Here is a 23,259-nt window from a genome sequence, read left to right on the forward strand (position 1 = left end):
CTAGACCATTAATGTATGCATTTTAACAGAGATTAGAAAATATGTACTGTATTATAGCTATGAAAAACAGACCTCATTGAAGAGGAAGAAATGCTCATTTCTTTAAGTTGGCCCATTGCCTTTCTGTCTTTTATCATCTGTTTACAAACACATTTACTTTAAATGCTTCAGTGACAGACTTAAATATGGATAGTCTTTAAAGTATACACGCTGTAAAGGACAGCCGGGTCCCATGGGGCAATCTATAGCCCTCGGGCTTCTCATAGAAATATCTAATATTCCGGCCCTTGTGAGGTGTTCTTAAGAAGATGACACCACTGTTGGCTGGTGTAAGAGTGATAACTCCTTGGGGTGTCATCTAAAATAATGAAATAAATGAAGCCTTTACCCTACAAATAAGAACATTCTTTAGCACTGAAGTGCATATTATTTTAGCCGCTTTCTTGCCTTTGTCGTGTGTACGTCTATAAAAAAAATATGAATTTGCACAAGGCCACTTTTATCAGTGATTGATTTGGTTTGCAGTGCCCTGCCTAAAGGTGGGGTTCTGGGTGTGACTCCAAGTTTCAGCACAGTAATTATTACTAAGAACGCTGTTTACGAAAGATGAAAGTTAGAAGGAAATCGGTTTTCCAGTAGCAGATTGACCAAGACAGATTATTCTTGTACTTCAACCCATGTGTTTGGTGAGATAAGAAATAAGACGCTTGCACAGACAGTGACACCTCGAGAGTGCTGTCAGAGAATCAGAGTTTTTCAGATGCTTCATTACCAAGTTAGAGGATGAAAATAGTTAATGGCTTTCCAGGTGAGCTCATTTTAATTTTGGTACAGAGCTGTTTTCTTTTCTCAATTTTTCAAGCTTTAACAAGAACCTCAACTGCAACAAGCCAAACCTGTTGACCTTTCTAACTTTAAAGATCAGTGTTCAGAGAGATGTGAGGACTTTGATACATGTACAAGCTCAGGCTGATCTCCTTCATCATGAATTTAAACATGGCTTTCGGGATTTTAGGTGCCATGAGACAGACTTGCAATTTCTTCAAGCCCTTTTTCTGCTAATGTGGACAATGTTCCAGAGTCCTCTGGTTTAAACCAACTGAACTCCAGTAGAATTGTAAACTCAGAGATAAGTTTACCAGTTTCTTTGCTTGATCTGTAAAGATTGTACATTACTCAGGATTTGATTCCAATGCTTTACAAGCCTGCTGTGTCCACTACTTCATTATTTGGTAACACATACGGTTGCAAACAGGCCTTTTCTCAAATAAAATTATTAAAAATAAAAGTTGAAGTGAACTAGCAGATACAAATCTTTCCAATGAATTAATTGTTGGGACGACCAGATTCATGACTAGAATATTGTCATAGTAAAATTACTGTGCCTTACAATTGCTCTCTGTAAAACACCCAACACACAGGCTCAGACACAAGTGATCTAGTGAATAAAGGGTTTAATTGTGTGAAGCTTTCATTTCTTCCCTTCTCCTCCTCCCTTGCATGCTTTGTACACCTCCTCACAACTCTGGCTCCCGGAGTTGAGGCAGGCAGCTCCTTTTATGTAATCCCCAGAAGCAATTCCAGGTAATGTTGCAGCACGACCAAGTAGGGCTCAGCAATCCTTTAAGCAACCCTTGGTGGCACCCAGGGAAGAGGGCTGAGTCAACAAACTTCAATTCCCAAGATGCCCTGTGGGAATCTGTGGCAATGCTGTAGTCCAAGGGTGCTACAATCTAGCGCCTCGGTAGGGAACAAAGCCCAGCGCAAGCTGTCTTCCCCGTCCTTCCAGACTATGGGCAGCCCGGCAGGGTAAGATTCTTGGCCGGTGTCCTTCACACCATCTTATTGGTGTTTCAGCATTACTATTGCTTTTAATAAAAATGTTTTATAATTAAACCATTTCTTGGAACATGTACCTTAAAGTTGATGTTTGTCATTGACCCCTGTGCTTGATTACCTAGGTTCATAGTCACACTTATATTTTATATACAGTCCACTATATGAGTCATTATTGACAATTTTGTTTGCCATCAAATACATTTCCCCACTCCTGGAATAGAGTGATTAATGTAAGGTCTGTTATCATTCTAAAGAAAGGCAGAGAAAAGATATCTAACAACAGATCAATATTCACACGGGGATAACAACAACAACAACAAATCTAAAATGCAGGACTATGTTCATTTCAAAAACTGATCAATCCAAAATAAAATTACAGTGAAAGAAAGGGAATCTATGCTACTCTTAAAGACATAATGACAATGGTAACAGTTACTATGTTCTGCAAGAAAAAAGAGGTGTCAATTCCCAAATATTTAAATGAATAAACCAAAAGGAATGTATTATGGAAGAGTACAGTGATGACATAGCAAATTAAATTTTTTAGGTGGTTTATACCAATTAATTTTATATACAGACAATGTGTGAAATGTACTGAACAAACTACGTTTATGAAAAAGATCAGAAGGGGCATTGCCAAAAAAATCTGCATACAGAGAAATTTTATTACAGCAGCCACAAGCAGCAATAGTAGGGACAAAGTCCATATAACAAAGGGTGATAAAAAGGGGGTCTAGTGAGACAGTAAAAATGAAGTGGACTGATTTCAGCCTTGTCTGGCTTTTTTTTTTTTTTTTAATGTGAAAGGGTCGAGAAATAGTTGCATTTTTGAGAATTAACAGCATGTGGAGGAGTATAACTCGATCAATATAACATAACTATATAAAACCCCACTGAGAATAAAACCTTATAGTGAAAACTCTAATTTATGTGTTGAAAGGCCTTCTCTGGAACAAGTGCCATATTTTCTATCATATGTAGAGGATTGTAAATATTTTCTGCTGCTTGGACAAAAGATAAAAGCAGTCTGATCCAGGAGAATTAATTTATGAGTAACAAGCTGCAGACAGTACCCAAGGAGCATTCTATGTTGCTTTACATCAGAGTTCATCAAAGAGATTGAGCAATACAGTAGTCCCCTGACTCTTTCGTTGTTTTATGTGTCTCATAGGACAAGGGCAATCATGGCTGAATGAACTGAAGGGTTCAATTTGGAGGACAAGACAGCAGAGTTCAGCATCTGCATATACAGTACTATATGGCGTTGCTAATGTTTTCCAAGAAGCAGAAAGAAGTTCAGTAGGCAAACAGTTAGGTCCTGTTGATTTACCAGAGCGCAAGGACACCAGAGTCCCAGAGAAGGGTTGGACCTAACTTACAAAAGTAAAGATCTGGATATGATAAACTGCTATTGCAGTTTCTGCTTGTGTTTCAGACCCACTCCAAGGTACAGGCCAAAGTAATTACAAATATCCCCAAACATGATATACTGACACCTCAGTTAGATTTAGGAATTTATTTCAATAAATTTCTTTTCCCATGCCTAAGTTGTTGCAATTTATACCTATCTCTTGTGTGACACTGGAAATTAAAACACAAAGTCAATGTGCCATTTACAAGAAGGGTCTGACATTATGGATACACAAATGACAAAATTGTCATTTAATCGCTTTAATCTATAGCAAACTGGTAAAAGCCCTTTGAATTTACTCTGCATTATGTACACTAAATAAAAATTTTATAAAACTTAAAAAGCATAAACTTATAGGCATTTATTAAATGATTACAAGCAGTCAGGTTTTATTTCTGAATATGCTGTGGCAAATGATTAAGTCAAACTACAGCAGAGTCTGATCTTTATCCAGAAAGATGCATAATTAATACTTAGGTAAAATCTAAATAATGGATCGAGTAATTATTGCATACAGTATTTACTGTGCATTTTTTTTAATCAATGACCAAATGACACAGAGTTGAAAATATAGCCTATTACAAAAGGTGGTGCACCACTGCATAATTTAGAAAAATGATAGCCTTTCAGGCAGAGACGTTTGGCATTACAAATAGCTGTGGTCCTTGAGATGATGGTGAAAATTTAGTGTAATAATAAGTGTATCTCCTATTTTGTTCCATAATTTTAATTTTAAATAAACCATTCAGATCAAGGAAGATTTTGGTTCACTACCACATCCCCAAGGTATTTAAGAGAAATATATAGCATTTCATCACCTAGATGCTCATGATCCCTTATTATTAAACTCATCCCTCCCGTTTTACTTTACTTTGCTCTTTGCAGTTCCTCATTACTAAATAGATAGCAGCTCACTCAGTGATTTTGCCCAGCTGATCCTCCATCAGCATTTCAGAATTCAAACACAATTGCAATTACATTGTCTTTTAATGTATAGCATCAGTGAGGTTATAATGTATAAATGAAGGGCAAGCCCCAAAAATATTGTGGTGTAGGCAAAGATTTCACTCTATAGAATAAAAACCGACTTCAAAACCCTGAAACTGAAATGAGAAAGTGTTAGTAGACTCTTCAAACTATTCATTTAGAAACCTGATTTTTCAATGAATTTTAATAACCTATCATCTATATTAAATTAACTAGTAAATTACATGACTGAATGGTTAAATAAGCAAGTGTTAATATCAAAGATGGTGGAAGGAAAAAAGAGAACAAAAAACTTAACTTTAATTAAGAGGCCATGTGCAGTTCATAAACTATATTAGTCATGTAATTTTCTTATTTTTCTGCCTTCTTTAAAGTCCAATTTGTGAAGCCTCTTGCTGTTATATTTGCCACTTATTTACAGTAACTATTAATCAGCTGTTTGGGGATCACTGCACAATTTTATGAGTATTCAAAATAAAAAGAACTTTTCATTTTCAGTATGTTACAGGCATTATAAAGCTACCATATCTTATCATGTCACCATTCAAACTCAAATATATCAAGAACAGTCTCCTTCATGCTGCCCTGTGGAAAAAATAACCAACTTATTTTATTTATGCATTTTTGTGTGAAAACTGCAATTACTATGAAAGCAATCTCTCTGTTGGGGATAAAGATTAAAAATATCTCTGCTTCACTTTCAACATGAAGGGTAAAAGCATTTTGTTACTCTGTTTACATTGTCCCATCTATAGAAGATGCCACCTGATGCTGTTGCTCATTTGATAACATTTCAATTCAATTATAATGTAGCTTTGATTTTAATTGTGTCATATTCAAAAATGAAGTCTTAGGGTGCAAAATTGTTTAAAGTGTTCCAAGTGTGAAAACCTTTTTAACCGTAGCATGAAGACTTATATTACTTATGCTTAATAATAAAAACTGTACCCAATACATACAATGTAGTTATGCATACAGATTAACAAAGCAAACAATTCCAGAAATAAGAAAAAAAAAAATCCAAAATCTGAAAAGATGGAACATAACATGTGACCAAATGTCACTGGTCTTCAACTAAGATAAACTAAGATAAATGAGTTATGTGATACTCAATACAGTTCTCTTTACCTCCTCATGGGTCAGAGGTGTATCTCTTTGAATTTCTACAATATAGTATAAAGTGGTAATGCTTTTTTCTGAGTGTGAATAGATGAATCCACATTACTAACCGAGAATGATAAACCGGATGGACGCAGGGACATCCGGCAATGGGCCGTGGACGCAAAAGACGTACTGCGCAGGCGCCCCACAAATCCCCCCCCCCCCCTCCCGCAAGCAACAGGAACCGGATGGAATGCAACGTAAAATAAGAAATGAGGCACCGCGCACAGAAAAAAGGAGTCAGACCACAGAAAAAAGGAGTCAGACGCTGGCGCTGTGCACGAAACCCATTGCACATGAAACAGGACACACACAAAGAGGACGATTCAACAAGCCCCTACCACACAAAAAAAAAGAAGCCGCGAGCACCACACAAAGCCCATTGGACACAAAACGGGACAGACTATGGACATAGCACACCAAACGTACACAAAAACGACGATTCAGACCAACGACCACACTAACATAAATAACAAATGACACACAAAGCCCCATTTCTAAATGAACCGCCCGTATTAAACATACGTCATCTCAACACGTTCACACCTATGCAGCATAGGTGGATCTCATTACAATGTGGCACTATTAACCGTTCAACCGCAGAAAAGGCTCCATATTAACAGTGAGTGTGATCCTCCTTTTTACTTATCCATATTTCTCACGCTGAAGAACAAACAAGTCATGAATTCACGATCACGGGTACAAAACGATACGGCTAGGATAACGGGATTAAACACAATTCACACTATGCAGCATAGGTGGATCTCATTACAATGAGGCACTATTAACCGTTCAACCGCACAAAAGGCTCCATATTAACAGTGAGTGCGATCCTCCTTAGTACTTATCCATATATCTAACGCTGAAGAACAAACAAGTTATGAATTCACGATCACGGGTACAAAATGAACGTAGACGCATGCAGCGCGCGTCTCACAGTGCTGCATCGATACAGGCACGGGTTCAAAACGAAACACCTCCCGTCTCAGACATACAGAAACGACAGCGAAGGGACAAAATAAATAAACGCAGACGTCTACACCGCGCATCTGGAATGCCGGAAAACAAGCAGGCAGGCTCCAAAAAGAGAAAGCTCAACTGACCTACATACAAAAACGGGCAAGGCTCAATACAAACAATGCACGCCGTAAACTACAACGGGCTTCTCACACAGCACAGGCAAATCGATTACAGCTCCAAAACAACACGTCCCAAATACTGGACATACAACGACGCGCCTCTCAAACGGCACAAGCAAAACATACAGGTCATGGACATCAACGACAGACACCTGCTAAACGCTTGCGCCAGTTAGCTGACAACGCGTTCAATAATGACTCCACTATTCAGGAAAATTCATTCGGATTAATGAATGTCATTTGCAATCATTGTCATTCACTTAACTTCCCTGAAGAAAACAACTGGCAATACAAAGTAATACATTTACACGTTGTTGTCCAAAGGGTCAAATTAGACTGCCTCCTTTACATTCATATCCTGAATATCTACAGAAGCTTCTAACTAACAATGTACCTGAAAGTAAAAACTTTATGAACTGCATTAGATCCTACAAATCGGTATCCACTATGAACATGAACAGTAGCACTGCACGTGACATCCGTCTTGCAAAACTGTTAATTATTGATGAATGTACAATGGCATTCAGTCACTTACTCAACACCATTCATAAACTTCTACAAATGTTGATGAATAATAATATTCCCTTTCGATGAAAGGTACTTTTATTAGGAGGAGATTTTAGACAGTGCTTAGCTATTGTTCCACATGCCATGCACTCAGCTATTGTTCAGTGCACCTTAAAATACGCAGACAATTGGCATTGCTTTCAAAAGATACAGTTAGTACAAAACATGCAATGTCCAGATCCAGATCATAACAATTGGTTATTACAACTGGGGGATGGTACACTCACCAATACAGATAGACTTCACCCAGATATTATTACAATTCCTCAAGCCTTTATCTGCGACGACTTAGTTACAGAGATATTTGGAACAGCAATCTCATTAGACCAAATGCCCCTTTTAACACAACACACTATATTATGTCCAAAAAATATTAATGTGGAAAACATAAATACCCAAGTCATTGCATTAATTCCTGGAGAGACACAACTCTTTCTAAGCTCTGACAAAGTTGACTGTGATCACGACAATGACCATCTTCATTGGCCTTACAAGTTCTGACCTGGAATTACCTTTTACACTTAAACGGCGTTTACAAAGAAATTTTCCAATAAACCTTTACACTGTGCCACACACTTTATTGTTTGCTTTCTATATGCATCATCTACACCTTCCCACTATTCTATATCTCATTCATACATCACGCTCTTTGTCATTTCCCAACACCAGGGGTTGGCGAGCGAAGCGAGCAGGGGGCGGAGCCCCCTAGTTCCATACTATAGTAAATTCATCATCATCATTTACATTCCATAGCTTTAACACAAATATGTTTACAGTAAAATATGATTTCAAATTGCTTCAGCCAGTATAAAATTCTTTAGAAAATTAATATTGTTATAAACCATGCTTGATCTTCTATTAGGTTTATGAAGAGCACATCCATGTTCAAGTCAGCATTTTCCACCTTTCTTCAATGCATTATCTTTTCTCTCTTAGCAGTAGCAGGGCCTTACGCTGTTGCAAATGCCAAAACTTTTGGGGGGCATTAGGGTCTAGATTAAGAGTACTTTTAAAGAATATCTAAAACAGAGAATGGTCCCGAATTCACTTAAGCTACCACAGTAAAACAATTTAAAGACAGATTGTGTCTACTGTTTTTATAGTGTGTAAAACAAAAGTCAAAACTGCACAAAACTGTGATGGCTACTGCTTTTTAAAAAAGAAAATAATCCTATAGCTAATTTAAAAAGTCATGTTTTTAAAATACGATGTCACTCAGTATGATACTACCAACACAAATTGTGGAATATTTACAATTCAAATCATAGGGCTAAATCATTAAGAAAGAACAGTGGAAAATTAAGCAGTGCATTCTTTAATGCAATCAGTAAAAAATTGTTAATTTTAGTCTTACCTTAGCAATCTCCTCAACAAAACACACATGAGAAACAGGATCTCTCTTTTTATTAAGCACTTTCTGCAGATGCTGCACCTGTTCAAAGTAAGTTAAGGTTTTTAAATCCTCTCTTTTAAGAAATCAATAATACTTTTTAATTGCCTGCATTTATTAGTTCAGGATAAAACATTCTCTGAAACGTACCTGACCACAGGATGCACATATCTGGTCCATTAGTTTCTCTAGATTGGTCCACAGTGCAGCCCTGAATGCAGCAGTGTTTCCTGGAGTTGGCATAACCGCTCTTCCGGGACCCCCTGAAAACGACCAAATACAAAAGGAATTAGACAATAAGTATCACAGTATTCAGAAATGAAGAAGTGGGGCTTCATTTATGAAACATTGGTATGAACACATTCCATCTTAATCAAACTTTTTTTATGTAGGTATTTATGAGTAAAAAATGCAATTACTATGAAAGCAGTCTCTATGTTGGGGATAAAGGGAGTAAAAATAGCTCTACTTCATTCCCTGTTTCATCAACATGAAAAGTAAAAGCTTAAATGTAATGCTTTTGAACAGATATGAATAGACCTTGTGACACTGCATGCTATTTATGATACTACATAAAGTAAAGAATGACTGTGCATGTTAGGCTAATGAGCCATTCTAAATTGACCACAGATGGGTTGAGTATGGTTGTGCACATGAATAGCCCCTGTGACGGGTTTGATGCAAGATTCACGGACAGCTCTTGCCTTTCATTCAATGCTATTGCTAATTATATAATCCGACCGTCTGTCATTCTAAATTCAATTAAGCAGGTTTGAGAATGATATGTTACATTATGAATGATTAAAAAGTATAATGTGGAAAATGTAGTAGAGAGAGTAAGTACTTCTGTAACTTAGCAATTACAAGGGAATTGTCTTGTAATACAAAAATGAATCGGTCTTAGCAGGCACTACCATCTATCCTTTTGTCTGTACTTTGTTGGCAAAAAACTACCAAAAACTGAGATATCATTTTATTTGAAATATTAAGTAAACTGCACATCATCTGCTGTTTTATTTAAACTTTCCTTTAACATAATTAACTTATTTTCATGATATGTGTTAATAAAAATAAAGGGAAGAGAGAACCATTTAAGACATAAAATGGAAAAAAAAATTAAATACAGGCATATCTACCCATTGCATAATGGTATAATGTATACATATGTTTAAGTGTGTGTGTGCATGTACAGTACAGTGTATATGTAAATATGTATAGAATGTGTATATACAATATGTATATGTATGTACTGTATATATGTATATGTACTAGCTGCGTAAGCCCATGCTGTAAAAATCACGTGCTTGCATCGCTTGTGCATTAACGGCTAAGCGACTTTGTCTTTCTTCGGAGGTTTCATTTTGCCGACGTGCTCGTCTCGCTTGTGTATTAGAGGCTAAGCGTGTTTCTTTAGAGGTGGAGCCCTTACCCCGACTCCACCTTTCACTTCCAGACCGGACCGACAGACACAGACACTTCCACGCATAGACGTTTATATATGTGTATGTATGTGAACATTTGGTGTGTGAATATACTTAAGTGTATGGAAGAATTGATAGATAGAAATAGATAGATACTTTATTAATCCCAAGGGGAAATTCAAGGGCATCTAATCTTAGATGTGGGAACCTTGTGACTGTGCGGGTCCTGCTCCATGCTCTCGTTCCAGATGTGGGAGCCTCTTGAACCTAACACAAATGAGGACACCACATGCAGCAAGGGGAAGGTGCAAAAGTGTACAGTGCTTTGATTAAAAAATATCAAAACAGTGTTCAAATAAATAGTGCAGTGCCCAAAGTTCCATAAATAAATAATCCATAAAAAAGGTGAATTGGTAGAGGTTAAAAATTAAAAAACAAATCCATTAAAAATGTGGTTAAAATACAGGCAGGAAAAGTTCTTTTTAAAAAGCCCGGTGCTGTCTACTTTATTCTGGTGGCTCCTCTGCTTATTCCTCACAGGCCTTGCAGCAGAGGAGTCACCCTATCAGCAGGTGCAGCTGACCTTCAACAGGTCCGGTTGCCTTCCGTACCGTGGCCATGTACAGGCTCCCATCGAACTGTTCAACTGGAGCAACCACTTCCAACTGCCCTCCCACTGAGTGTCGGCCACACACTTCTCCTCAATGGCTCTTCTCCCAGCTGCCTGCTTTCTCTCTCACGAGCCTGCTCCCATCCATTTGCTCACTCCTGCACTGGCTCTTTCGCTTCCTGCCTTCTTCCTTTAACCTCCATTCTCTTTTCCCTAGCACTCGCTCTTCTCCCTTTTAAAATAGGGAGGTGGCACAGGTGTGATGATTAGCAGCTTCTGGCATCAATTATGGCTACGGGCGATCCTCACCTGTACACTTAGGTGCGGGACCACCCACATTGCGCCCAGGAACTGCTCCTGCCACATTACCACTACCCCTTCCTTAAAGCCACGAGTGCGGCAATCATTTATTTAAATGATCCCAGCAGGGAAACCTCACTTTACCACAAACCTGAGTGGAAGACGTTTCCGTATTGCTTATAATTTCCACCCCAGAATTACATTGGGATTACAAGAGACTCCAGTTTTAGAGAAGTGAGCAAAAAAGCTAATACAGGTACAGTGTAAGGTCAATCTACTGGTTAGTTGGATTTCAGGATTATTCTAGCCTTAGTTGTCAACCCTTCAGAGATGAAAAACAGAACTGTAGGGAAGGGTTGTAGGAACTTAATGATCACTAAAACAGCTAAAGAGTTATGGGATAGAAAAAACAGCAGAAATGACAGCCAAGAATGAGTATAACTATATCAGAAAAAGGCTCTTGGATACCCAATACTTTTTTGACTAGACTTGAAAAACAGGAGTTACACGTTGTACTGTACAATACATGCAGAACAACGCTGTGAAAGAAATACAATTCAAAAAATAAATATTTAAAATATCTCTTACCAAAGAATATATACCTCTTAAAAAAGCAAATTAAAATAATAATACAGCTGAGCTTCTACCTCTTGTGCTTCCTTGAATGGGTTGAGTTAAAAGTTTGATATCCAGAGCGTTAGTCACATTTTCCTCCAAAACAGAGCAATACCCATCAACCACATTGCTCACAGTGGCCTTTAGTGTTCCAAGATTGTAGAAAACTTGTAGTGCTGTCCCAACTTGTGTAGGATTCTGCAGAGCAAAATGGAAATTTATATATGTTATTCACACAAATGTATTGTACATACATATATTTCGAACTTTATCACTGTCTATGCATAGTTTTAACCCCCCACACTCACCCGTCTGCACAGGGTTTTCTCTGTAAATTCTAGTTTTCCTTTCACATCCTAAAGATGTGCATTGAAGCACTGACAGAACAAATGAGCATGATCCAAAATATGTATCCAAATGTTATTCAAATTTTAACTGGATTAGAAATACTTACAAATAATCTTTATTATTGGACATTATAGAACAATCAATTAACTATGTCTTTGTTCTGAAGGAGAAAATGTATCTTTTTTTATTGATAAATGCATTGCCTCAATATTTTCAAAAATTAATTTTATGTGATTGTTAGAAACATTAAAAAAAGAAGCTCTTAGTATGGTATGTAAATCAAAAATAGAACATGTTCTTTTTAAATGGCATATCTAGTCAAAGCAAAATTCTCATTAGTCTGTTAATTTACCATTGTCCACACAGACTAAAAATGAACTAGATTTTGCCTCGCAGAAATACGGACAAATATAATACGAAAGAATGCATGTACAGGTTATGCTGGCCCATATTTATGCAGTACTGAATATTCACAAGATTAACTTCCATTCATCTACTGCCACCCTAAATGTCCCACTTCCTACAATTTCTTTAAGAGTACAAAATGTTAAATGTTGCATGAAAAATAAAATTGTATGAAAACCAAGGTGTAAAATATAATACAAATTTTAATTCAGAGTCAGTTCTATCCAGTGAAATTTATATAGCATCCACGCAAAATAAAGAATCATCAAGTATATTTTGCACTGCATTTATTCTGGTGTTATTACCATTTAATCATTGAAATTCATATTTTTCTCCTTATTGTCCACAGTGGTTGTAACCAATCATGTAACTTTTGCTGACAGACCAGGAAGTAATATTCAAAATTCTGTGGATGATGTGCTGTTTTGGTTAAAATGCAGCTAACAACTATACAAGTTAAACTTTGCCTTCAGGTTTAGTCCCCGTGAACAGTACAGTAACAACAAATACTGTGTGTCAAAGTTTTGTATTATAAAATCAGTTAGATTATTTTTTAATAAACGTTTTCTTAATCCATCTGACACTGTCCTCATGGCCGCCTGTGTAACAGGGCAGAGCTATATCTGCAGGCTGCTATGAGGTGTACTTGTGCTTTCAAGTGCTGTGGTTCATTCGCCTTTTCACATTTGTTACTAACATATCTTCTCACATTATTCTGGGAATCATGGCTCCAAAACTATCTGGAAAAGACCAATGAAAAATGAAAAGGCCATACCTTTGAATATGAAACTAAAACTGATACAGTCCAGGTAAAGTACTTCATTAAACAATATGTCAGGATGGGTAATGCCTTATAAGTGCTTGCTTTGATGATTAATGGTACTACTAAACTAATTCAGTTAATTTTCATGTAGTTTGGTGTTACTTAAACAGTAATTCTGGGGGCCAGTGAACAGTTAAAAACAGCCTTTTAAAAGCAATTGTATGAATGACATCACACATTGTGATGTTTGCAATAATTTGAGTAGCAAGGGGTGTAATCACCATACATAACATGACCACTGTAGATGGCACATGGGCTGAGGATGTGGACTCTGAAGACACGACTCTGTGCTGTGTTGATCCCCTTGCGGGACTGGATGCTGCGACTAATAGGTCTCTGCTGATGGGGGACATATATAGATGCCACATGGAAAGGACAGGCATCCCGGCCAGAAGAGGGGATGGTTCCTTGCCCGGACGGGAGGCACCTAACAGGCAGATAGGCATCCCAGCCAGGGAGAAGAAGGGGATCAGACCCAGAAGGAAAGACCAGAAGGGATGGACAGACAGCCCACTGAAAAGGGACGATGTCACTAGGGGCTTTTCACTCCCCGAACACACTACATGGCAGCAGCCCCGGATATCAGTGCCCAGTAGGAAGCCAGCTGGGCAAGATGGGAGATGTAGTCCAGTGGAGCAGCCCTGCTGGGTTCACTAGCTGCTGCAAGAGGGTGCTGCAGGGAGACAAGCTCTCTGTTAAAATGGACTTTCACATGACCCAGAAGTACTTCCATTGGGCAGTGGCCCTGGCACTGGAAGTACTCCTGAGTCCTTAAAAAAAGGGTATCCGTCAATAAGGGCGCGCACATAAAGGCGACCTACAAAAGGGCGATCTCAATTGGGCGCGGCGAATAAAAGCGCACATAAATAAAAGCGATCTTCAAAAGTGTGACCTCAATTGAGCGCCAAATAAAGGCGCACATAAATAAAAGCGATCATCAAAAGGACGACCTCAATTGAGCGCCGAATAAATGCGCGCATAAATAAAGGAGTGCTTAAAAAGGGTGACGTCAATTGAGCGCAGCGAATAAAGGCAAACGCAACAAAATTATTACAGAAAATTTATTAGATAAAGGCAATGATTGAACGTATAAAAAGGTGAAAGCAAGAATATTAAAACATCCAATTAATTAATGCATGAACTTCTAACTAACTATTTCTAAAGCTCTCTATATTTCGTTGTTTTCAAAATTACAGAAAATTAGATTAAGGCAATGACTGAATGTATAAAAAGGTGAAAGCAAGTTACACTTGAAGCTGTAGATTATGTGCAATGCCACATAGATATTCGAGATGCTGATGACAGACCTTGGGTTGCTGTAGCCACGAGTTCCTGCGGTCCGTCAGTAGAAGAAGTTGCTCGTTGTTTCATGTCCACTATTGCTTTCCTTGTTTCGATCTTCGCCACATCTGGAACAAGGTTGTGCGTAGATGGTCTCTTGACGAATAATCCATTTTTGGTATGACAGCGAGAGGAACATTTTCCAATCCTATATTCAGTGCATTTCCAGATGTGTTTCCCGTTGATAGTTTTCTCCTTTCTGAATGTATAGCCTTCGACTACGAGTAGATCTGCACCTTTGTTGCTCTTCACATACTCCAGAGCCATTTCAACTAAATTATCTACGAACGCCTTTATTTGCCGTGCTCAATTGAGGTCACCTTTTTGAAGCGCACCTTTATTTACGCGCGCATTTATTTGGCGCTCAATTGAGGTCGTCCTTTTGAAGCTCGCTTTTATTTATGTGCGCTTTTATTCAGCGCTCAATTGAGGTCGCCCTTTTGAAGATCGCTTTTTATTTATGTGCGCTTTTATTCTCCGCGCCCAATTGAGGTCGCCCTTTTGAAGGTCGCCTTTTTGTGCGCGCCCTTATTGAATAGAACCTAAAAAAAGGGACCACACCCCCTTACCCAGTAAAGTCGGAGCTGGGAGGACATGGAGAAACATTTAACTTAACTGGAGGAGGGCAGTGTGGTGGTGAGAGGAATTGGGAAGAATTGATTTGTGGAGAGAGAAACCCATGCTTTTGCTAACTTGTGGAGGTATTATGTTTTTTGGTGTAATAAACACACCTTTATTTGAACCCAGGACCCTGTGTGTGTTCGTGTTGGGGGTTTGGGGCTTGCTGACAGCCTACTTTGTATCACACCACAAAAAACAAATATGAAACTGAGGCATCTGCAATGAAAACCCAATCTAAAATAGCAGCGATATGATGTCACCTTCATACCAAAAGAAATAAACACCAAAAAAACAAAACTGCTGTATTCCCAAATAGTTATAGATGATGGAGAAGAATAAAATATTAAAAAAAAATATCATGTCAAAATGTGAACTACACCTGCATCATCTATATTTTGTGTTTAAATATACTGAAATGCAAGTATGATAAACACAAGAAGGCAAGTTACATGTGTTTCTTATTTAAAGTAACATAAAGATACAGGTGAACAGCAAAGGCAATCTTGTAAATTCAGAAAAAAAAACAGTAACAATTGTTTACATTTGAATGCTCAGGTTAAAGTCAGTGAGCAGTAAAACATCAAAATGGATTTTTAAGAATTAGTTTTCAAACAGTCAAAAAGACATTGGACAAATCTGTGCAAGCGTAACACAAAAGAATGCTGGGGATGACCCAAAAAGATGTCTGCATACGAGAAAAAGAATTTTAAGGCTTAGAAGGAAATCAAGTGAAGTGCTTGCTCAGCATCTGGTGTCAAAGCACACGCTTCATCTGTGTGACGAAGTCTTAAAAGAAATGCCATTGTTCCGCATGTTTCAGTTAGGAAACAATTCTTGCAGAAACGTGATATTCAGATAAGATTACAATAAATGAAGGATCATTTGGGATAAAGGAAAAAAACTGTCACAAAATGTTTTATGGAGTAATAATCTTAAGTCCAAATTTGATTTTTTTTTTTTGTAAAGATGCCAGTATGTAAGCAGAAACAGTTGGTGAGAACCTATACCAGTTCATGTCAATAGCAGTTCTGTCATGATTTGGGGGGTAAATTTCAGGGAAAAGTATAAACAATTCATTAAAATGGATGAAAGCGACAACTGTTGCAATATACAAACCGATTTTGATTCATCATGCTGCACCTTGAGGAAAAAAAATTCGCCCCCCCTGGTAGCCCCCCTAAGTTCTTCATTTGGACAGAGAAAGAAATGGTGATCACAGAAGGTGCTTTTTGCATTATATGCAAATGCACCTGAAAAGCAAAGTCAAAAGAAGAATTATAGCAAATTTCGCAATAAGCTTAGAAGAATTTACCAAGGAATATTTGAAATAGTTATACAGCAGCTTACACAAAGAAAAAGGATTCAATTGAGTATTAAGAGGGAGGTCTAACAAAAACAAGATTTGCCTTAAAAAAGAAATTCTTCTCACATTTTATTTTATCAATGTTAATGTTTTACTCGCTTCGCTCGCCCACCCCCGCCCGGGGCACACTACGCGCCAGCCACTTTGCATATCTGCCGCTCACGTTATGAAGAGGGGGGCTAAACACACGCTAAGGAGATGCGGTCGGATCAGCTGCTGGCTTGCTGCTGCCATGCTGCGTGATCTGCATGTCGCGCAGCACTTCGAACATTCAAAACCCTGTACAGCAGCTGCTCCTTTTGTCTCACTGCCTTGTCTCATGGGACGTTAAAGTGTCTCCGAGAAAATCACATCTCATCTCCTTCCAAGCCTTCCAAGATTTTTTTTACAACAGAGAGATTTATTCTAATATTATATGGACCTTTCATGAGCAAATAAACACTTATTGCCCAAATAACCAACATTAAAAAGAGTTTTAATTGGGTAGCCTCAGAATTGCAATACTATACTTGCAGAAATATTTACATTTCCTGTAACATTTTGAACCCTCAAATAGGCCCTTTATACAGACCATCATAGCATGCTGTAATGCTGATCACCAAGTTAATCACTTAAAGAGAAACACTTCACATCCATATTACTAACCGAGAATACTAAACCGGAAGGACGCAGGGACATCCGGACATGGGCCGTAGCCGCAAAAAGATGTACTGCGCAGGCGCACCAAGAAATGAGGCGGCGCGAGAGGCGGACAAGACCACAGAAAAAAGGAGTGAGCACAGAAAAAAGGAGTCAAACGCAGGTGACGCACACAGCGCCGCACGAGCAAAACACCCCCCCCCCCCACACACACACAGAGCAACGGACGGGACACACACAAAGAGGAGGATTTAATCCCATTGCACACGAAACGGGACGCACACAAAGAGGAGGATTCAACAAGCCACAAGCACACAAAAAAAAAAGAAGCCGCGAGCACCACACAAAAGCCCATTGGACACGAAACGGGACAGACTACAGACATAGCAAACGAAACGTACACAAAAACGACGACGATTCAGACCCACGGACCACAGTAACATAAATAACAAATGACACACAAAGCCCCCATTTCTAAATGAACCGTCCGTATTAAACATACGTCATCTCAACACGTTCACAATATGCAGCATAGGTAGATCTCATTACAATGAGGCACTATTAACCGTTCATCCGCAGAAAAAGCTCCATATTAACAGTGAGTGCGATCCTCCTTATTACTTATCCATATTCTCACGCTCAAGAACAAACAAGTCATGAATTCACGATCACAGGTACAAAAACGATACCGCTCGGATAAACGGGAACAAACACAATTCACACTATGCAGCATAGGTGGATCTCATTAAAATAAGAGGCACTATTAACCGTTCAAATCCCGCAGAAAAGGCTCCATATTAACAGTGAGTGCAATACTCCTTATTACTTATCCATAATTCAAGAAGAAAAAATGTCTCGGCTCCAAAAACGCAAAGCTCAACTAAAGCTTCTAACTAACGATGTACCTAAAAGTAAAAACTTTATGAACTGCATTAGATCCTACAATAGTTCATTTGCTTTTGCATCTACCGGAGTAAATATCAGGCCAACAAAAGGCAATGGCCCATACCGCTTTCGCATATGTGCACAAATACTGCATCGCATTGGAACAGTGCACCCTGAAACAAATTCAACAACGCAAATATGCACAAATCTACATCCTGATCCACATGACGCAATCTATCAATCAAAGTGCTGCATCGCAACAGGCACGGATTCAAAACGAAACACCTCCCGTCTCAGACATACGTTAACGGCAAGAAAAGGCTACAACGGGCTTCTCACACAGCACAGGCAAATCGAATACAGCCCAAAAACAACACGTCCCAAATACTACACATGCAACGACATAGCAAACGACACTACACAAAAAGAACGATTCAGACCCACGACCACAGTAACATAAATAACAAATGACACACAAAGCCCCATTTCTAAATGAACCGTACCGTATAAATTATATGTCATGCTCACACGTTCACAATATGCAGCATAGGTAGATCTCATTACAATGAGGCACTATTAACCGTTCATCATCCGCAGAAAAAGCTCCATATTAACAGTGAGGTGCGATCCTCCTTATTACTTATCCATATTTCTCACGCTCAAGAACAAACAAGGCATGAATTCATGATCACAGGTACAAAACGATACCGCTCGGATAACGTGAACAAACACAATTCACACTATGCAGCATAGGTTGGATCGCATTACAAATAAGGCACTATTATAACCGTTCAACCGCAGAAAAGGCTCCATAGTAACAGTGAGTGCAATACTCCTTATTACTTATCCATAATTCTAGAAGAAAAAATGTCTCGGCTCCAAAAAACGAAAAGCTCAACTAAAGCTTCTAACTAACGATGTACCTAAAGTAAAAACTTTATGAACTGCATTAGATCCTACAATAGTTCATTTGCTTTTGCATCTACCGGAGTAAATATCAGCCAACAAAAGGCAATGGCCCATACTGCTTTCGCATATGTGCACAAATACTGCATCGCATTGGAACAGTGCACCCTGAAACAAATCAACAACGCAATATGCACAAATCTACATCCTAGATCCACATGACGCAATCTATCAATCAAAGTGCTGCATCGCAACAGGCACGGATTCAAAACGAAACACCTCCCGTCTCAGACATACGTTAACGGCAAGGAAGGCTACACGGGCTTCTCACACAGCACAGGCTAATCGAATACAGCTCCAAAAAAAACACGTCCAAAAAACTACACATGCAACAACGCGCCTCTCAAACGGCCCAAGCAAAACATACACCAGGAAAATTCATTCGGATTAATGAATGTCATTTGCAATCACTGTCATTCAGTTCACTTCCCTGAAGAAACAACTGGCAATACAAGTAATACATTTACACGTTGTTGTCAAAAGGGTCAAATTAGACTGCCTCCTTTACATTCATATCCTGAATATCTACAGAAGCTTATAACTAACGATGTACCTGAAAGTGAAATCTTTATCAACTGCATTAGATCCTACAAATCGGTATCCACTATGAACATTAATGGTGGCACTGCACGTGACATCCGTCTTGCAAAAATGTTAATTATTGATGAATGTACAATGGCATCCAGTCACTTACTCAACACCATTCATAAACTTCTACAAACGTTTATGAATAATAATATTCGCTTTGGAGGAAAGGTACTTTTATTAGGAGGAGATTTTAGACAGTGCTTAGCTATTCTTCCACATGCCATGCGCTCAGCTATTGTTCAGTGCACCTTAAAATACGCAGACAATTGGCATTGCTTTCAAAAGATACAGTTAGTAAAAAAGATACGATGTCCAGAATCAGATCATAACAATTGCTTATTACAACTGGGAGATGGTACACTCACCAATACAGATGGACTTCAGCCACATATTATTACAATTCCTCAAGCCTTTATCTGCGACGACTTAGTTACAAACAGATTTGGAACAGCAGTCTCATTAGACCAAATGCCCCTTTTAAAAAAAACGCACTATATTATGTCCAAAAAATATTAATGTGGAAAACATAAATACCCAAGTCATTCCATTACTTCCTGTAGAGATACAACTCTTTCTAAGCTCTGACAAACTTGACTCTGATCACAACAATAACCATCTTCATTGACATTACAAGTTCTGACCTGGAATTACCTTTTACACTTAAATGGCGTGTACAAAGAAATTTTCCAATAAACCTTTACACTGTGCCACACACTTTATTGTTTGCTTTCTATTTGCATCATCTACACCTTCACACTATTCTATATCTCATTCATACATCACGCTCTTTGTCATTCCAACACCAGGGGTTGGCGAGCGAAGCGAGCAGGGGGGCGGAGCCCCCTAGTTTACATAGAACAGTTGCAATACCACAAAGAAGAAAAATGAAAATGCTTTAAATCAATGGACTAGGTCAGGCTGTAAAAGGGCATAAATAACATTAGTAACTGTGCCTTTCTAAAAATGAATGATATAACTTCTTTTGGAAATGAATAACAGGAAGACCACTAGTGTTACAAATGCTGCAAAAGTCAGAGTCTCAGAGAATCTCTCACAAATATGAAAGATGGATCCTTATCAATGTGATTTTCATTAGTTAAATTTTTAAAATTTCTCATTTAAAGATTTACCAATGTTGTTTTCTTGTCCTAGAGTGTGTATATAAACATAGGGAACTTCAGTCTCTGTATTATATCTTGCCTGAAGAAGGGGCCTGAGTTGCCTCGAAAGCTTGCATATTGTAATCTTTTTAGTTAGCCAATAAAAGGTGTCATTTTGCTAATGGCTAACACGGGTACAACATCCTAGTACCCTAGGTTCTTGTCTATAAGCCGGACTCATGTATAAGCCGGAGACCAAAAATCATACGAATTTTTAAAATAAAATCGTATCATAGATAAGCCGGACTCATGGATAAGCCGAACGTACTATAACCTATAACTAATAGAAGGGAGGGAGGTCAGTGGTCTCACTCGCACCCATTTAATTTCTTTAAGGGGGGAGATAGTGTGAGATATTGGCGTCTCTCTCACTCCCCGCATGGCGCGGTTGGAGCGGCTGGAGCGCGTTCTTTCTGTTCTGGGCGTCGCCGAGTCAACACGCGCGGCGTAGCGGTCATTTAAATTGTGATTTTATATGTAAGCATATTTAAATATATATCGCAGATTTTTTGCTGGTTCGCGGATTTCTGCGGACAATGGTCTTTTAATTTCTGGTACATGCTTCCTCAGTTGGTTTTGCCCAGTTGATTTCATACAAGGGACGCTATTGGCAGATGGCTGAGAAGCTACCAACTTACTTTTCTCTGTCTCTCTTGCGCTATCTGTGATCCTGACGTATGGGGATTGAGCAGGGGGGCTGTTTGCACACCTAGACGATACGGACGCTCGTCTAAAAATGCTGAAAGATTATCTTCACGTTGCTATCTTTTGTAAAGCTGATTCCTGAAAAGACATGCTGCACAGTGCTTCGCATACTTAAAAGCTCGAAGGGCACGTATTGATTTTTGACTTTGTTTTTATCTGTCTCTCTCTCCCTCTTCCTGCTCCTGACGGAGAGGGTGTGAGCTGCCGCCTTCAACAGCTTTGTGCCGCGGTGCTTCGCATACTTAAAAGCCAAACAGACATATTGATTTGTTTGCTTCACTCCTTTGAAGAGGAAGATATGTTTGCATTCTTTTAATTGTGAGACGGAACTGTCATCTCTGTCTTGTCATGGAGCACAGTTTAAACTTTTGAAAAAGAGACAAATGTTTGTTTGCAGTGTTTGAATAACGTTCCTGTCTCTCTACAACCTCCTGTGTTTCTGCGCAAATCTGTGACCCAAGCATGACAATATAAAAATAACCATATAAACATATGGTTTCTACTTCGCGGATTTTCTTATTTTGCGGGTGGCTCTGGAACGCAACCCCCGCGATGGATGTATAAGCCGGACTTATGTATAAGCCGATATTCTATTTTTTAATTTTCACAACTTTTTTCCTTAGATAAGCCGCGGCTTATAGACAAGAACTTAGGGTACTACAAATTAGACCAAAGCTACCAGTATGTCTTTGAAATGTTTAGAATTTTTAACATTATTTCTTAGTAAATGTAAGGGAATGTCCATGACCATTAACATGACTGGAATATGTTCATAAATTTCACCAATGTGTATAGTTAATATTACTCATATATTCCTTAAGAAAAAACTTGCTTAGTCTGTGAATCTACATGTAAAACAAAACAACATTATAAATTTGGGAGAAGCTTGTTATCACCTTGGATAAAAAACATATTTCTTAAAACAGAATTAAACTAATGCTATATTAATTAATTAATTAATTAATTAGAACTGTAGCTATTTAGACTTCAAATTACAGAACTGTTTATTATCAATCACAGAAATTATTGTAAATTTTGTTCAGTGCATTTGCATGATTTTTTTCTCAGGAAAATACATCTAAATGATTGACTTGCCATTTTATTAAGTTATTCCTAATTTAAGTTAGCATTTTTTGCAATTGCTGCACATTAATAAACTGCAGACCATACAACTAAAAGCCCACAATACTATTTTGCCACTAGCAGCACAATAAAGACAATTTTATTTAACTTTACATTTAAAGAAATTAGATTTTCACCCAATCTAAAACAATTCAAAGACTTAAGTGCACAAATTTTTCACAAATTACACATGTTGAATCTTATTGAAAATATGTTATATGAATAGACCCTTTCTCTTTCTGCATAGTTTAGTATGAATTAGATTTAATTTTAAATGGATTAATTTACAATTTTGGCACAGCAATCTACACTTAATAACCAACAATGAAAAAATGTTTTCAGAAAAGTTTATAAATTTATTAAAAATCAAAAACTAAATGTTCTCAATCATATAAGCATTCACACCATTAATTGAGTTCTCTAGTAGCCATGTCGGAAGAAATCACAAATTTGAGTCTTCTTGGGTAATCCCCTATAAACTTTGCACATATGGATTTTGGCAGTTTATCCCATTCTTCCTGGCAGTTCCTATCAAACTTCTTTAGACTGGATGGGAAACATCTGTAAACTGCCACCTTCAGGTCCCTTCACAGATATTCTATGTAGTTTAAGCATTGGCTGGTGCACTCAAGGACAGTAAGGGATTTGTCTGAAGCCACTCCAGTGTGGTCGTGGCAGGATTCTGGTCACTGTTATACTGAAGGGTGAACCGCCACTCCCAGTCTGAGGCTGCATGCACTATGGAACTGCTTATACTCAAGGACCCCTGACTATTTGTCCTCACTCATCCTTCTCTCAATTCAAACCAGTCTCCCTGTCCCTGCTGCTGACAAGAACCCCCACTGCATGATGC

General features: G+C 38.3%; 1 protein-coding gene across 1 annotated transcript in view; it reads right to left on the reverse strand.

The window, feature by feature from the left end:
- Positions 1-23,259, reverse strand: part of cog5 (component of oligomeric golgi complex 5) — a 507,949-nt gene that overhangs the window by 223,450 nt on the left and 261,240 nt on the right. The window contains exons 8-10 of the mRNA XM_028812938.2: positions 11,473-11,638; positions 8,645-8,757; positions 8,459-8,536 (exon numbers count right to left, since the gene is read on the reverse strand). Coding sequence (XP_028668771.1) covers positions 8,459-8,536; positions 8,645-8,757; positions 11,473-11,638 — 357 coding nt within the window. The remainder of the gene's footprint in view (positions 1-8,458; positions 8,537-8,644; positions 8,758-11,472; positions 11,639-23,259) is intronic.

The sequence above is a fragment of the Erpetoichthys calabaricus genome, chromosome 1 (genome assembly GCF_900747795.2).
Source record: "Erpetoichthys calabaricus chromosome 1, fErpCal1.3, whole genome shotgun sequence".
NCBI classification, from domain to species: Eukaryota; Metazoa; Chordata; class Cladistia; order Polypteriformes; family Polypteridae; genus Erpetoichthys; species Erpetoichthys calabaricus.